The 17759-nt window shown below is 35.8% G+C and overlaps 1 protein-coding gene across 1 annotated transcript in view; it reads right to left on the reverse strand.

Moving 5' to 3' along the window:
• LOC126969345 (histone-lysine N-methyltransferase, H3 lysine-79 specific) overlaps positions 1 to 17759 on the reverse strand; it is a 59735-nt gene that overhangs the window by 26834 nt on the left and 15142 nt on the right. The window contains exon 3 of the mRNA XM_050814699.1: positions 16788 to 16926. Within this exon, the coding sequence (XP_050670656.1) occupies positions 16788 to 16926 (139 nt within the window). The remainder of the gene's footprint in view (positions 1 to 16787; positions 16927 to 17759) is intronic.

Consider the following 17759-nt stretch of genomic DNA (forward strand, 5'->3'; position numbering starts at 1 on the left):
ATTCTTAAAAATCCGAGCAAGGCTCGGTCGTCCGGATATTAAACAATAAAACATGATAATTGGAAAGATATTGCTCATGCGTAGAGCTTTTGACATTTACAAAAAGGCTCTACAAATGAAAAAGTACATATCGACATAATATAATAACTTAAAGTACGAAATCAATCGTAGATCTTTGATAAAAAATCTCAAGCGCTAGCGCAGCCAAAAAAAGGTCATTAACACTATGGAGACATTCGCGTTCGCTCAATATTGCGGTCAATGAACTATCGAGCGATCCGCGCCGAAATTATAATCGATTGACGTATTATTTTTATTATTATATCTTAATATATATAAATTACGTGACACGTTGTTTGTCCGCGATGGACTCCTAAACTAATGAACGGATTTAAATGGGGATTTTTTCATGGAGACCAGTTTGATCCAACTTGGGAGATAGGATACTTTTAATTCCGATTTGGCACCTATAATTATTTTAATTTCCAATATTTGTTTTGTATGGACATACGAGGGGAGGTCAAAAAGTTCGCGGAATGACTGGGAAAAAAGATGAAATGATACATTATGTTATTTTTCCTTTTCAATATATTCCCCCTTAACACGAATACATTTTTGGGATCTGGCATATAACTTATTAATACCGTCGAAAAAATAGGTTTTGTCTTGGGCGTCAAAATACGCCGAAATCGCCGACTTGACTTCATCATCGTCTCTAAATTTTTTTCCACGCAGCTCTTTCTTCATCTTTGGGAATAAATAAAAATCGCTAGGGGCCAGGTCTGGACTGTAGGGTGGATGGCGTAGTTGTTCAAAACCGCATCGATGAATGGCAGCCGTCGCAACATGACTCGTGTGAACGGGCGCGTTGTCGTGCAAAAGGAGTACACCTTTTGTCAGTTTTCCTCTTCTTTTTTCTTTAATAGCTTCTTTTAATCGGTCCAATAGGGAAGCGTAGTACTCTCCCGTTATAGAAACACCACGTTCTTTATAATCGATCAAAAGAATACCTTCAGTATCCCAAAAAATAGTCGCCATGATCTTTCCGGCCGATTGCGACACTTTAAATTTTTTTGGGGGTGGTGTGCCTTTTTTGTGCCACTGCATCGACTCCTGCTTTGACTCAGGCTCATAGTGGTGAACCCAAGTTTCATCACCGGTTACAATTCGGGCCATAATTTCTTCCCTAACTTCTCCACAGCGGTCCAAATACTCGCGGGAACAGTTGACGCGCTCACGTTTTTGCAGCGGCGTGAGCATTCTCGGGACCCACCTTGAACACACTTTACTCATGCCAAGATGTTGATGAAGAATATTTAAAATTGTGGTTTCTGATACTCCAACTGATGCTGCAAGTTGTTTCTTCTTCAACCTTCCGTCTTCCAATACAAGTTTTTCAACTTTTTCAATGATTTCCGGCGTAGTGGCCTCAATGGGCCGTCCAGGTCGAGGATCATCTTCAATTGACTCCCTTCCTTGCTTGAAAAGGCCGTGCCATTTGTAAATCATGGTTTTACCAGGAGCAGAGTCTCCGTAAACAGCTAACATCTCTTGCAAAATAGTTTGAGGCGTTTTTCCTTGTTTGGTGAGGAACTTTACGACGGCGCGATGTTCAATTTTCTCCATAGTGGCTAGTTTGTTCCCGATTTACTTGTTCACTCGTTTGTAACTCGAAAGCTAATGACCCAATTAGGCTAGAAATTGGCATATATAGTAATTATGAGTTACTCAAGTAGCGGCTACCTGGAGGAGCGACCTCACCCCCGCCAACCCCGCCATTCCGCGAACTTTTTGACCGCCCCTCGTATTTTCTATGAGAGAATTTATTGACGCATGTTTGACAGTTCTGCTGTAAAACAATTTCATTATAACAACAGGGAGCATATTTAACGAAATAATTCTTGATGTTATGTAATATTATTGAAAAATTCATTAAAAACAGTATTTTATTTACTATGTACAGAACGTCTGTCGGGTCAGCTAGTATACATATATATATTTGTTTCTATCAACTTTAACTTAACATGAATCTTTTGGGCGTGTAATGTCGTCGCGCGATTCACCTTCGCACGACACGGTTACGAAATCATCCCCACCATCTGGATGTGTGGCGGTTCTCCACAGTGCGGTTTTCAAGGAGCTTTCTTCCTCGTACTACGAAGCTGTGGAATGAGCTTCCTTGTGCGGTGTTTCTGGGACGATACGACATGGGTACCTTCAAGAAAAGCGCGTACACCTTCCTTAAAGGTCGGCATCGCTCTTGTGATTCCTCTGGTGTTGCAAGAGAGTGTGGGCGGCGGTGATCACTTAACACCAGGTGACGCACCCGTACGCTCGTTTGTCCTCCTATTCCATAAAAAAAAGATTTGATTCCAGACTGCGATAGCGGGTCCCATGGTTCCTCTTGGGGCGAGAGAAGTTTACAACATTTGGGACTAGGGGCATAATTTGAGCGCATAATAACAATTACGACGATAACGACCCGTTAACTGTTCACAAAACATGTAACAGACGCCGAAAAGTGAAATTCTTGTCATGGCTTCAACTTTTACATCTAACCATTTAATTGAATTACAAGTACTAATTTGCATACAATTTGTTATTTTAAAGTGATATCCCACGCTTCTGGGATTAATAAAATTTGTAACCAAAATTTGTGAACGATGCGTGACTCGAACCCGTGCCTCGAGTTCCGTTCGAGCGCTCTTACTAACTGAGGCTACCGTTGGAGTGACGCATGTATCGTAAATCTTGTTATGTCTTGTTCAACTCTCAGGTTGTGGCTTCATCTACTTTACAGTTGATAGCCTGCTCAACCCCAATGATTGATTTGTATTTGTATGCTTCGGGCGGGGATAACGATCATCTCCTTTCCAAAACATATGCTTAAAAAAGTCTTATTATGTGTGGTTAAGGCGACACTAAATACCAGCGACCTTGAGCGATATGAGTTCACGGCTGCCGGCCCGCCATCTATGTAACAAAGTCAATATTTTCAAAATTCTTGGATGGAAAACAGTTTATATACTCACAATCCTCGTTATTCACTACTAATCTGAATAACTGAACCTACATAAAAAAGAACAAGCTATAAGAATAACTTTTCTGAAAAACTTGTTTGACTTCAAAGAAACGTGGTAGTTCAAAAAGGCTCGGCAGTGTTAGCTATAACCAACAGCAAGCATTAGCAACCTACAAATAAGACTTAAGGATATGTGTAACAGGATTAAGTAGTGTTCATAGCTCAAAATGCTATACTTTCACCCCAAAACTTGTCTAAAAACACCATGTTTCCGTGTTTTCTGCTTACTCTTCGCGTTAATACAAAATCGTTTCAAAATAATATAACTGTATGATGGTAACAATTACAATCATAATATGAATATTTTAATAGCGAGTTTCTAAAACAATAAGTGAAGGCAATCAACTTTTGGTCGAACAGACGTCACACGCCGCGTTCTGTTTGCTCGGGTCACTCAACTTAAGATATCGACGATGATGACTGGGCCGCAATACGAATATTTATAGGATTAACTACTTTTTATCGCATTCCTTTCGCGTCCAATTATTGGCATTTATAAATAAGATTAGTGTTAGTGTAGGCTATATAGCGCGCTATATTTACTCCGTAAAGCCCACAATTACTGCAATCGTTCTTGTGAATTGATTGTGTAGCAATTTTTTTTAAGTAAATCTTCTGTTGGCACGACTTGGGGGTAGGTGTGACTCAGAATTTTTTACTGACGTTAGTAACGCTCAGTACTTCCGCAAGTAAAGTCAGTTAAACAATTTTTCAACCGTTTATATTTAACGGTTTAATAATTTTTTTCAGTTTGTAAATAAAAAATAAATTGCTCAGTTTTATAAAACTGATTTATTTTTAATTACTATTTTTGTAAATAATAATAAGCTTTTAGAAATATTCTGACGTTTGCGACGTTTTGTTATGCCTTTTTTGGTTTCTTAGTCCATTTTTAGGACAGGTAAAGGGTGCGAACCCATACAGCCATATAATATACCGTATGTTTTAACATAATATGCAAATATCTAATCTTCAATTTCATATTCTCAATTATTTTAATTTAAGTGTGAATTGTGAAAATTATAAAATTTGAATGTGGTAGATATGAATGAATTATTATATAATACATACAATGAAAATAATAATCAGATAAATGAAATGGCAGTGTCATAGAAACTTTTAATCAAGTTTTACTTAAATCTCGCATAAAGATTACACGCACACTCGTTTTTTTTTAAATATTACATTAAATAAAAAGGTATCATAAGTAGGCAATTGGGGAGCCATAATACATCCACTTTAACAACCAACACCTTAAGGAGGAGGGGATGGCTGAAAAACAGCGCTGCATGGAAACATGATTCATGATCAGACAGGTGAAGGTGAGCCTTCTTCTTTTGCCCATTGCTCCATCGCTTAATTATGCATTTCATTTCTGTATGGCTATAATTTATTTATTATATAGTATATATTATTTATTATATAGCTATAATATATTAGGAAAGTATGACTCTTCTTTCAATATCAACATGGTGAATGGAGCTTTGCACTCCTTTATGAACATGCAGAAGGTGTCTAATAAGGCTCGTTTGGCTGTGCATGAGGGGGTTTTGGTTCCAACACTCATGTACGGAAGTGAAAGTTGGCTATGGCAGAAGAAACATGAAAGCAGAATAAATGCAGTTGAGATGAGGGCGTTGACAAGTATGATAGGAGTTAAACTGAGTGACAGTATAAGAAATAGTGAGATAAGGAAACGATGTGGTCTGAAAGAAGATGTTGTGACAAAAATTGAAAAAGGTATGCTGAGATGGTTTGGCCATGTCGAGAGAATGAATGAAGAACGATTGACGAAGAAAGTGTATGAGGCCAGTGTGAATGAAAGTGTTGGAAGGGGTAGACCTAGGCAGACGTTTCGAGATCAAATCAGGGACGTCTTGAAAAAAGGCCAGGTCAACAGTACCCTAAACCGAAGAGCATGTATGAAAGGAACGATGAAAGTGGACGAAGTTAAACAAGTATATTGTAAGGATCGTAGCAAGGGGAAAGAAGTGGTCTCTGCCTACTCCAACGGGAATGAGGCGTGATTATATGTATAATTTATTTATTGTTATCAAGGAATTCTAACATACTCATATGTACCTATGGTTTGTTGTTTGTCATCATATACCTGTAATGCATACATACAATAATAACACCAACCAGTAACCACTACTACAATTTAAATATGACAAAAATACCTATATCATACTATGTATGTACCGATTATTATGTTAATATCGATTATATTGTAGAATATCCATCGAATTTTCGCGACCGTGAGTATGAATGAATGAGAATGTATAATTTAACTAGTGGACCCAACAGACGTTGTCCTGTACACATGTTTTAAATTTGAAAAATCGGTCCAGCCGTTAGGAGCAGTTCACTAACATACACATGCGTAGGAGAATTATATTATATGGGCGGAATTGAGAATCTAGACCAATCTCAAATTCACTTAAACAAACAAAAAAGTCATCAAAATCAGTCCAGCCGTTTAGGAGGTAGTTCAATTGTGAATCTAAACCATCCTCGAATCCCCTTGAACTCACACAAAAAATTTCATCCAAATCGGTCCAGCCGTCTAGGAGGAGTTCAGTGACATACACACGCACACAAGAATTATATATATAAAGATGTACACTTGACCGGATACCATTCACATTTTGAGGTCATTTTAAAAGTTTTAGTGAATTAACTAAATTCAGAAACATTAACGGTTACATTATTATTTAATTTTACAGTATGTATGGCCAGAATACGTTAATAATTTAAAGTACCTATCCAATAATAAAATTAACCGTTATTTTTTTTTTCGCGCTTTTTATAGTAAACCGAGCTAAAAAATATAAATTTTATTTTGAAATTAAAATTAACATGTATTTTCCTGCCTTATAGACGATAGATGTAAATTGAAAAGTGGAATAATTTTATTATTAATCTACGAAGTTTGAACGAAATCTGGCGGTTTAAAGTAGGTCAAAATCGCGCCCAAATGAGTCGGTTACAAACAAACATACACACATGTGAAACTGATAAAAAGCGTTTAAAAATGTGGAAGATTATTCAAAATATTGCATTGTCTTTAAAGTGCCAAGTTAATGTCCCTTACATACGTAAACAAATAAAACATACCAAGCTAATAAAGCGTGTAAAAAAACAACTTCAGCTAGGAATGTAACTGTAAATGGGGAACTGGTCACAGCAGATAATAAATTGATTCATATAGTGATAACTATGTGACCTTTTAGCGGCGAGTGTTATGTAACGATATGTTGTGATGCAACAGTGTTGGCTGTATCTAACAGGCATGTGATTTTGTCGACAGCTCGAGTATTTATCAGTGGGCGGTAGAGGTAGGTAGCACGCTTATGAATGTACAACCTTCTACGTCATTTTTACAACCTCGTGAATCGATCGATCGTTTCATTCACGTTCATATTTAGTAGTTTGCAATTATGTTACAACTTGAATCGGTTGTCCGATAAAGTGAATAACACCTATCTAGTGATTGTTTTAAATGAATAATGCTACAAGTATACTCGCAATTACAGTTTTAGTACCTATTTTTTAAACCAATGATTTTTTTTTATTTTTTTATTTAATTCAGAGACATCTCCATATATATTAGTAAATATATTAGTAACAATATTTATTATGAACTACGTTAGTATTATTAGTGAAAAATATTTATAAACCTAGAGCCAACTGTATCCAGTGTTTCTGGAAGGAACAGTCAGCTCTGGCAGCAATCATCTTTAGGATGCTGTTACTGCTTACACGTGGACGCTGCAACATGGAGACCGCTTTTTTGGGCATTATGCCATGGAAACCATCCACACATGCCTCAGCAAACATTCCAGAAGCGCTACAACGCCACGGCAGCCCTAACAGCCTCCTAAACGCATTATTATATGTGACACGTAGAATGCTATAAGCCTATATAGGTAAAGCTCGATAAAATGCCAAGAATCGTCTATAATAACAATAGCCGTTATTACTATTAGAATAAATGGAACCTAGTTTTAAAAAAAAAGCTTTTAGTAGAAAACCGAAATAAAAACTATTAATTATGAATTGAATATTAACTTATTATAGACATATCTTAAATTCCTGCCTCATAGACGATAGATGAAAATTATATAAATTAACAAAAAGCTAAAATTGCAAATTGAAAATTGGAATAAATTTATTTAATTCATTAATTTAGTGTCATCGATCCTCGATAAATCTACGATATTTGAACGAAATCTTTTTAAAGTGGGTCAAAATCGCACCCAAATCGAGTCGGCTACAAAGAAACATACATACAGGTGAAGCTAATAAAAAGCGTGTAATAAACTTTATCCTTGTTTTAAAAGAGACGAAATAATGTTACTCCAAATCTTAAACTTTATGTCCTTACCTTAACTTTGTCAGCACAAATTACATGACAGGGAGAAGTTAATGATACCACAGATTGGGAATGGAGTGACCGCCCTCAGGCTATTAAATAATAAGTTTAATTGTACAATATTACTTTGTAAACATTTATTCGATGAAAAAAAAAGCCCGCTGAGTTTGTTGCGCCCAATCTTCTCAAGTCTGAGGCATTCATTTTGGAATGGGTGGTAGTTTTTTGACTTTCAATAAGTGATGTCACATCCTATTTTGAATAAAAATATTTGAATTTGAATTTATTATAAACTTGGAGCAACCTTACAGTGCGTTTATTAATAATACAGGATAAGTAATACTTTTCAGAAACTATGTACCGCGACAGCTCAACGTTAAGGCGGTGGGAAAATGATATAAGAGTATTAAAGTGTTCGTAGTAATAATAGTATCGAGCAAACATCGTAAACTAACCTGTTGTGAAGGGCCTTCACCGAGTGCAATAAAATCTTAACTCCACGCGTTCCTATACACAGTACAATAATATTATTATGAGCACAGCACGGACTCGTGATAATTCAACTGTTATGTTATATTATGTATGTCATCTCAATGTCGCCCTTGCATACAAATAAATAAAATTACAAGTCAATTTATGCAATTGCTATGCGTTGTTGCAAACATCGTTTATTATTTATTGATAGTTATATATTTATTATTATTAGCCTTACAAATCTTATTGAATGGGCTATATCTTAATATATATATAAATTACGTGACACGTTGTTCGTCCGCGATGGACTCCTAAACTAATGAACGGATTTGAATGGGGATTACTTCATAGAGTGCTGTTTAGTCCAATTTGAGAGATAGGATACTTTTTATTTCGATTTGGGACCCATAATTATTTTTATTTCCAATATTTTTTGTATGGCCATATTTTCTATGAGAGAATTTACTGACGCACGGTTTGACAGTTCTGCTGTGAAACAATTTCATTATAATTAACAACAGGGAGCAATGACGTTCTATACATAATATAGAACGTCACTGACAGGGATTATTTTACAAAATAATTCTTGATGTTATGAAATATTACTGACAAATTCATAAAAAAACAGTATTTCATTTATTATGCACAGAACAACGTCTGTCGGGTCAGCTAGTATATTATATAAAACATCTTACAGTTCACTAAACCTTGAAAAATTTAACACTTTTGCCCTGTGCTTCTCCGAGGCATAAAAATAATAGGGAGGTCCTAGGTCCAAGAGTGTCGTAAGAGGCGACTTAGGGCATTTAGCAGTGGGAGGCCTCTTTGCACAGGATGCCGGCTAGAGGTGGTACCTCTGGTCTGCAGGGCGTCGTAGCTAGTGAAATTATTGGGCAAATGAAACTTAGCATCTTATGACTCAATGTGACGATTGCAATTGTAGTACCACTCAGAATTTTTGAATTTTTCGGTCTGTTACCATCAGCTACATGTCCTGCTCGTCTCGTCCCTTATTGTCATGAAAAAAATATTATTCTTAGTTCAATATTTCCGTAAAGAAAGCTATTAAAGACGACCATGAGGTTATGTCACTCTTAAATAGGGTCAATAGTCGACTTGATAGATCGCTCTTGTGTCAGAATCACAACGAAACGAATTAACTCCAAGACATTTTCATCCTCTGATCGATTCCGCAAATGCTGAAGTCAATAGGTGCCTACATCTGAGATATCGAGGTGTTGTGCACTATTAAGGCGATACTAAATGCCAGCGACCTTGAGCGATATGAGTTCACGGCTGCCGGCCCGCATTCTATGTAACAAAGCCAATATTTTCAAAATTCTTGCGTGGAAAACAGTTTATATGCTTACAATCCTCGTTATTCACTACAAATCTGAATAAATGAACCTACACAAAAAAGTACAAGCTATAAGAATAACTTTTCTGAGAGAAGTACCAAAAAAATGCGTCTCGCCATGCCAAAAAACTTGTTTAACTTCAAAGAAAAGTGGTCGTTCAAAAAGGCTCGGCAGTGTTAACTATAACCAACAGCAAGCATGAGCAACCAATGTAGCAACCTACAAATAAGACTTAAGGATATGTGTAACAGGATTAAATAGTGTTCATAGCTCGAAATGCTATACTTTCACCAAAACTTGTCTAAAAACATCATGTTTGCGTGTTTTCTGCTTACTCTTCGCCTTAATCCTACAGTTATCGCGCGAGTTGAATTCAGCCGGAGGTAAAGAGCGGGAGCACCCCCTGCTTTCCGCACACCTCGCCTCGCGCGGCAACAGTGTAGTGATGTGCCCTAGTCGACGCTTACCGTGTTATCGCGTTAATACTAATGTTGCCATCCCGTGTTATTATTGATTTTAATATGACTGATCCGAGTCTGTCAGTTTCCGTTCCAAAAAAAGTTTTTATGCATCGCCAAGCACGAGAAATGGCGAATAATATTTTAGAGATGTGTATTGAAGAATGACAGAACAAAAATTTGAGATTAAATTATCTGGTTGAAATGGTAAACTTGAAGCATTGTTTAAATTATAATATAATATTGACACACTTTTACACAAATTATCTTACCCCAAACTAGGCATAGCCTGTACTATGGGTACAAGACAATTGACGAAAACGATATATTTAATACCATAAACATCCATAACTCGGAAACAATCATCTATATTCATCTTATAAATGTTTGCACCTACCGGGATTCGAACCCGGGACCTCTAGCACCGTAGGCAGGGTCACTAACCACAGGGCTATATGGGTCGTCGAATTATTTAAAAATTTATCAACACACTCATGACTATTGTCATCAATTATTGAAGATATACTTCTATAGGCGCGTTATGAAAAAACGATGAGAGTGAAATTTTAAGATGCGCGCGCATCACTGTAACACAAAAGGAACCGGTTGAAGTTGGTTCCTAAAATTTTCTGACGTTTGCGTCATTTGTTTTTTTTTTTGTTGGTTTCTTCGTCTATTATTAGGACAGGCAAAGGGTTCAAGCCCATACAGCCGTATTTATTATTTAATAATCAATTGTCAGAGCCATCTTAGCAAGATTTTTACAAAATTGTTCTTTTTAAAAACGCAGAATAGCACGAGGAATAAATCATTTTAATGATTTTTGCTTCGTTAGGGCAACGAAGTATAACTTCATGCGTGCATACATGAGTACACACACACTTTTTTTAATTAGGTCACATTCCTGAACTCTGCCTTCAACTCGCGCGTTATCTGTGCAGCTGGAATCCACCCCGTGAGTATTTCACCAGTAGGCACCGAGTCTATATTCGGTACACAGCATGGAAGCGGCGCTGCGCGGTGGCCACTCGCCATTCGACGCACAACTCTATTTATAATCTATGCATCCTATTGAATACGCAAATAGAATTTCCGTGATACAAAGTAAATGTCTGCCGCATGACTAAAATCAATGTTGAACGTGTTAAACAGAGTTTGTGTAGAAATAGTAACTGGCCAATATACAAATGTAGAACACATTAGCAACGGATTTTCATACAATATTTGCCTACATATTATTTATAAGAAATAAATGATCCACTGATGGTCGAATCGTATACCGTTATATAATTTATCTATAGTGCTGAGTGGACAGTTCCGTTTGTTCACTAGAAAACCATGACTCATAGCAAGTCAGTGATTTAATATGCGAGCCTAGTTTTCTTGTAATGAAATTTTTGAGATACATTTTAAAAAGTATTTAGGCGGAATAACTTATATTTATAATGGCATTAGTCAGTCATTTTTAGACATAATATTATAACTCGCGAAGAGATTATTTATTGCAATTAGGGATGCCACCTTATAAAATATTGACTAACCCCCTTATTCATAATGGTCCGCTAACTTTAAACAGCCGCTAAAGAGTGTTTTTTCTCATTCTGACTTAGGTCAATAGAAGAAGACAGAGTGAGGATTAGCAATGCTTTAAGTTAGCACACTATTATGAATAAAGGGGTAATAATATTAGAAACTAAAGTTCTTATTAAACTTCAAAAGTGGGTAGTTTTACGAAAACTGTAAACACAAACTTGACAGCGCGACTCGAAATTGTCCATCTGTCAAACTCAATGTTAATTGCACATTTTGAACCGAACATTATTGTGTTGAGTTTGATGCCATTGAAATATAGTAGTTTCACCTACTATATACTTTTTTCCGCGTGGATGAAATGAACAAGCGACACACAGACAGCTTTTCAATTGCAATTCATTATCTGTGCTCTCGCGCCAAGCCACAAATTGGCGCGGATTTTTGAATGAAATTCAACAGCTATAAAGCATCAAAAACCTGAATCATTTAAAGTTTCAAATTTAAAAACTATTATTTTATCGTAAAAATGTAAATTAGTATCTGTTAATTGACTAAACGTAGGACAGTTTATGCAAACGGTGACAGTTTTCTTTCTTAGAGAATTTTAATACCCGTCCGCGTCATAACTTCTAAACGAAAAGCCCGATCCGACTAATTAAAAGTGGAATTTACACATACATACATAACCTGAAATATCAAACCATTTAAATGGATAAGGATAAATATCATGGTACCTATATCACCACTATTTGATTTCACCCGTAGTTAAACTTAATCATTTAAAGAAAAACTATTATTGTGGCATTACTATTCCCTATAATTTAGGCATATTATATACTATCACGGACTTTTTTTGAGAAATCATGATTAATATTATACAGAACACTATTTTATATTATGTCGTTAATAATTTTCACAGCGCACGCAAATAATAAATTTTAATAGACAACATTTTGATACCTTGGACTACATTGTCCCAATTTAGGTAAGAATTTCTAATTTTTTGAAAATATATCAAAGGCCCATAGCCTAACCTTACTCAGGTAAGAGAGTAACTAGAGTAACACACTCAGTAAAGAATTAGGTTTCTAATGGTGAGAGAATTTTAAAAATCGAGTTGTTTGTAATTTTAAATCGTAACAAACAAACAAAAAAAAATCAAATCTTTTCCCTTCGAGAATTCGTTAATGTTACCCAATCTGTTACAACTTCCCACAGGGCCGCAACTTCTATATAACTGTTAGTATCGGACGTCTACCGGGCTCAACTAGTTTGATATAAAAATCAACTGTGTTACGTACACCAAAACTCAGAAGCGTCTTAACCCATTAGAAAATTTCTATATTATTTATTTTGCCTGAATACACGCGTGGTTTAACAGTACAGTAAATTAGACGAAACTCAAAGGACCAGCTAACAATACAAATAATCGAATATAGACATTTTGTACTACACGGCCACATTTTCTCTGGACCTCGCTGGAATACAAGCCGTTCCCCTTTATGTTGATGAAAATTCGTGTTGGCGGACTAATAAATGTTCAAGCAACTTATGCGAGTAACCCGAGGTACAACATTACGTCATCAGTAACGCTTATACCTGCGACCAAAGGTGTGACGAATTATGCAACTATTATTTTTTGATGAGATCGGAGGATGGTTAAGTAAACGCGTTTTGAAAAATCACAATCGAGCTTCGCTGAATTTGTCTTATACTCTGCTTTGAAAAAATAATGAATCGACACTCTGGCTCCTTCTCATGTCTAAATTAGTTCGGTTGGTACTGGAGCGTCTACTTCGAATGCCGAAGATAGCAAACGTCCCAAATATATCGGTATCAGTGAGTATGACATCAGCTCTGATGTCGAACCCTTAACCCGTGGGGTCCAGAGGCGCGGAAAATGGACAAAGTGCTAGATAGTACTTACGCGTAGATATACGCGCCTCAATAATGCTACTGGAAACCCAAGCGCAAACACAATTTCGGTTAACAGATCAGCCTAGCTAAACAACGCGGACATGCTGCCAGTGTTCTTGGTACACTTCCCCGTAATGATAGTTTAATTTAATGTAATCATAGTATTCTAAAATATAGCAATATATATACAAGCACTGCTACATTTGAATAAATTCATTTCATAAAAATAAATATATTTTATTTTTAGTATTCTAAAATATAGCAATATATATACAAGCACTGCTACATTTGAATAAATTCATTTCATAAAAATAAATATATTTTATTTTTAGTATTCTAAAATATAGCAATATATATACAAGCACTGCTACATTTGAATAAATTCATTTCATAAAAATAAATATATTTTAAAGTTATTAACGACACGATTCACTTTCCTCTAAGGAAGTATCAACTTTTTTCGAATCGCTCACTTTGACACACAAGCTATCCAGTTTAGGTTGAAATATTACCTTATGGTACGAATGAATGAACGATCTAAATCAGTTTGCGATTCAATTGACATCATTTTTGACATTCATGACATAGACGGCAACCTAAATTAGATAGCTCTAATCACGTCGTGGTACGAAATAGCAAAGCAGCTTATTTTAGGCTGTCACCTGAATCGCAATAAGAGTTCATAGTAGGCCCGCTTATCTGCCTCCATATTGGTTTTCTGGTAAGGGGCCATCCGTAAGTTACGTCACACGTGAAAGGGGTGGGCAAGGGTCGTCGAAGTGCGACATTTTGTATCTTGGGTGAAGAGAGGTCCCAACAGTAAACACATAAAAAATATGGAAGCAGTCTTATCATACTATGAACCGTTGATTATAAGCGCCAAAAGTTCACACAATCAAGTAAACAATACAGGAAACTACCACTGCATAAAATAATGAGTGTTATTGATGTTGAATCTAGGTCGATATTAGCATGTGCTTTGTCAGTTACTTTGTCATGCGCCCAACGTGATTTACGTGATTGTTTTCGGCATGACATGATTACGGTAACCAAGGGTAACTGGTTCGCGCGCTTGATATATTGTCAATGTTTGTCAGATATGTGGACGATATATGCGTTATGTATGAGAGGATCAGTCATAATAAAAGAAATGGATTTTTGAATTATACATATTAGCTAGATAAGTGTATAGCTGGTTCGTTGGTTGTTGATGGTTTAATTTTTGATGATTCAATTTTTTACTAACCGACTTAAAACACAAGAATAATGCACAGAAAACGTAAATAAGTAATTTTAGTATTTGGCGATATTAGTGTTTCAAGCAGAGAAATTAAAAAAAAAGTTAAATAGAAATCTTCATTTTTAAATTGGAGTGATTACATTTGAGATGTCTTGTTAGGTATCATTAGTAATAATTACTATGTCTTTAAAGACATAAAAATGATTCAATTAGTTGAACAGCTTTAATCCATAATCTTTACGACTCCTGTCTTGTAGGAATCTTTATTAAAAATAACGTGAAATAAGAAAGGCACTAGCACATGTTTTGATATAGGTGGCGTAGAAAGAGGCGAAAAAAAAGTGAACATTCCCGAAAAACAATAAAAGGCAAACTTATAACCAAATCTGCTAGTAACTACATAAATATTTTAGTTCTATATTTAAAAATTAGTAAAATGCGCTACTACACTATGCATAATGCCGTCCCTCAAATAAAATACATTTTGTTGTATTTTAAAGTAATTGCTCTACTTACACCTGACAAGGGATTCTGTATAATTTCTGCACCACTTCATAACACATGAATGTATTTTAAATCATTGTTTATCGATTGTGCTCACTCGCCTTGTGTCTCACAAAATATGTGACAAGGACAGTGGAGGGGTCAAAGGGGTCTAATGGTACTGTTAATTTAAAAAAAAATGGGCGGTATAAGATACAAGTGTTCAACAAACCAATTATTAGTATCTATTACATACAATAACGCAAAAATGTATTATCGTTCAATTGTCGTCCTCACTCCTCACGTATGCCGGGCTGACCTTACAGAATGTTTCATTGTGTTGTCATTAATTGTCACCTCGTTATGATCGAGTACGCGCATCTTTTCTGTTTCGTCGTCAACCTTGAACACGCGTGTATAAATATACACAGTAGTCGGTACGTGCTTTATCCAAGATGCCTTCAACACTTTTCTAAGTAGACAGTTTCGAGGTTCTCTAATATGTAGGGTTTGCCAATGACTGGTACAATTTTTACGGGGCTAATTTTTAAATATTACGTGAAATACCAGGCCTTGTAAATGCATTGCTTTTTATTAAATTAATTATGCTTTAGCTTTCATTGCAAGTCTTATCTGTTCAAGATGAATGCAGCCAGCAGCTGAATTCAGAATGTAGGAAGTTTGACACTAACTATGTTTACGTAAGGTTTTTTTCGATGGCACAATTTATTCTCATGATAACAAGTGACAAGACATGAATGATACGCCTATTGTATTGCCATATTGTTAAAAGTCCAAAAGTCCAAACTTCTGAGCAACTCCGCGATTGTGCTCGTTATTTTAAAACAAAAATTGATAGTCTCTCATCTGCCCACTAATAATTATACTAGCGACGACAGTCTTAAAGACGAAAACAAAATAATGCAGTTCCTACACCTGCTTGGTGGCAAAAAAAGGCACCCCTGCGGTACGCATCTAGCAGGCATTAAAATAAACCCTGGTTCGAGTATATACAGATGCACGTAAACTTATAAAATATACTTTGTTCTATATTAGAGGGAGCAAACGGGTAAGAGGCTCAGGAGCGGTAAAACGCGTGGTGTAGAATGCCATATGCCAGGATGATGCTGGTGGACATTTTGACTTTTGACAGAATGTCCGGTGGTGGAATTCGACTGCTGATATCGAACCGAACAACTCCAATAAACATTCCCTGTGATATATTAATATATATAAATCCTGTGTCCTGATGTTTGTTTCCAGTGAACTCCTAAGCTAATGAACGGATTTTGATGGGGATTCATGGAGTGCAGTTTAGTCCTACTTGAGAGATAGATAGTTTTTATCTTAATATATATAAATCCTGTTTCCTGATGTTTGTTTCCAGTGAACTCCTAAGCTAATTATTAATTAGCTTAGGAAGTGAACTCTAATTAATTAGGGATTAATTACTTCATGGAGTGCAGTTAGTCCAACTTGAGAGATATATAGTTTTTATTTCGATTTGGGACCCATAATTATTTTTATTACCAATATTTGTTTTGTATGGACTTATTTTCTATGAGAGAATTTACTGACGCACGCTTTGACAGTTCTACTGTGAAACAAATTTCAATAAAACAACAGGGAGCATATTTTACGAAATAATTCTTGATGTTATGAGATATTATTCAACAAATTCTTAAAAACCCGTATTTTATTACTTATCGAACAGCTATTAATTTTATATTTTGTTTGACCATTTTGAATATTTATACTTCTATAGCACAAACTAACTTTTGAATTTAATAAAACACACAATAGAAAACAGAATCAAAAATAAATTTACATTAGCAAGTGACTTAAGAGTAAAACAAAAAAAGCTCACCAATGCAACAACGGAGTCTATGGCGCGGTTGAAACGGTCGCACAAGGCTCGCATGCTCTCGTACGAGTGGGTGTCGTAGTTGCTCAGGATGTTCTTCTCCAATGCACCCTTCATCTCCGGCAGATCGTCGCACACCCATCTACAACAATAGTATACATTTATTTACTTTTGAAATCCTTAGCGGCTTACACATACATCTAACATATAAAATTCTCATGTCGCGGTGTTTGTAGTTAAACCCCTTCGAAACGGCTTGACCGATTCTCATGAAATTTTGAGTGCATATTGGGTAGGTCTGAGGATCAGACAACATCTACTTTCAGCCCCGTAAATGTTAAGGGTGGTCCACGACATTTTTTTTTTTAATTTGTTTGATTATGATTCAGCATTAAAAAATACATACAACTTCACATTTTCACACACCTACGATCAACAGTTACTTTTGTATCGCGATTTTAATATCGGCAATACAACCTTTGCTGGGTCAGCTAGTAATTGTATATAAATTTTAGACTTAGACTGAGATCTATAGACGATACTTAGACTTTGTTCAGACTTTACTTACGTAAAACTGACACACTTTTACACAAATTATCTTGCCCCAAACTAGGCATAGAATGTACTATGGGTACAAGACAACGGTATATTTAATACAATATAATTACTTAAACATACATAAATACATATAAACATCCATGACACGGAAACAAACATCCATATTCATCATAATATAAATGTTTGCACCTACCGGGATTCGAACCCGGGACCTCTAGCTTAGTAGTCGGGGTCACTAACCATTTGGCTATATAATAATAATGATAATAATATCGACACAGTTTTTACACAAATGGGGGGTCATTAACTGAGTTTACACTCAGCATAATCATGGATTAAATTTTTGTAGGCTATCAAATAGCTAAATTTTTGTTGAGCTTAAGCTAAGACAGCCCAATGCTTAAGTTAAGTTCGTGT

Source organism: Leptidea sinapis, chromosome 18 (genome assembly GCF_905404315.1).
Source record: "Leptidea sinapis chromosome 18, ilLepSina1.1, whole genome shotgun sequence".
Taxonomy (NCBI): Eukaryota; Metazoa; Arthropoda; class Insecta; order Lepidoptera; family Pieridae; genus Leptidea; species Leptidea sinapis.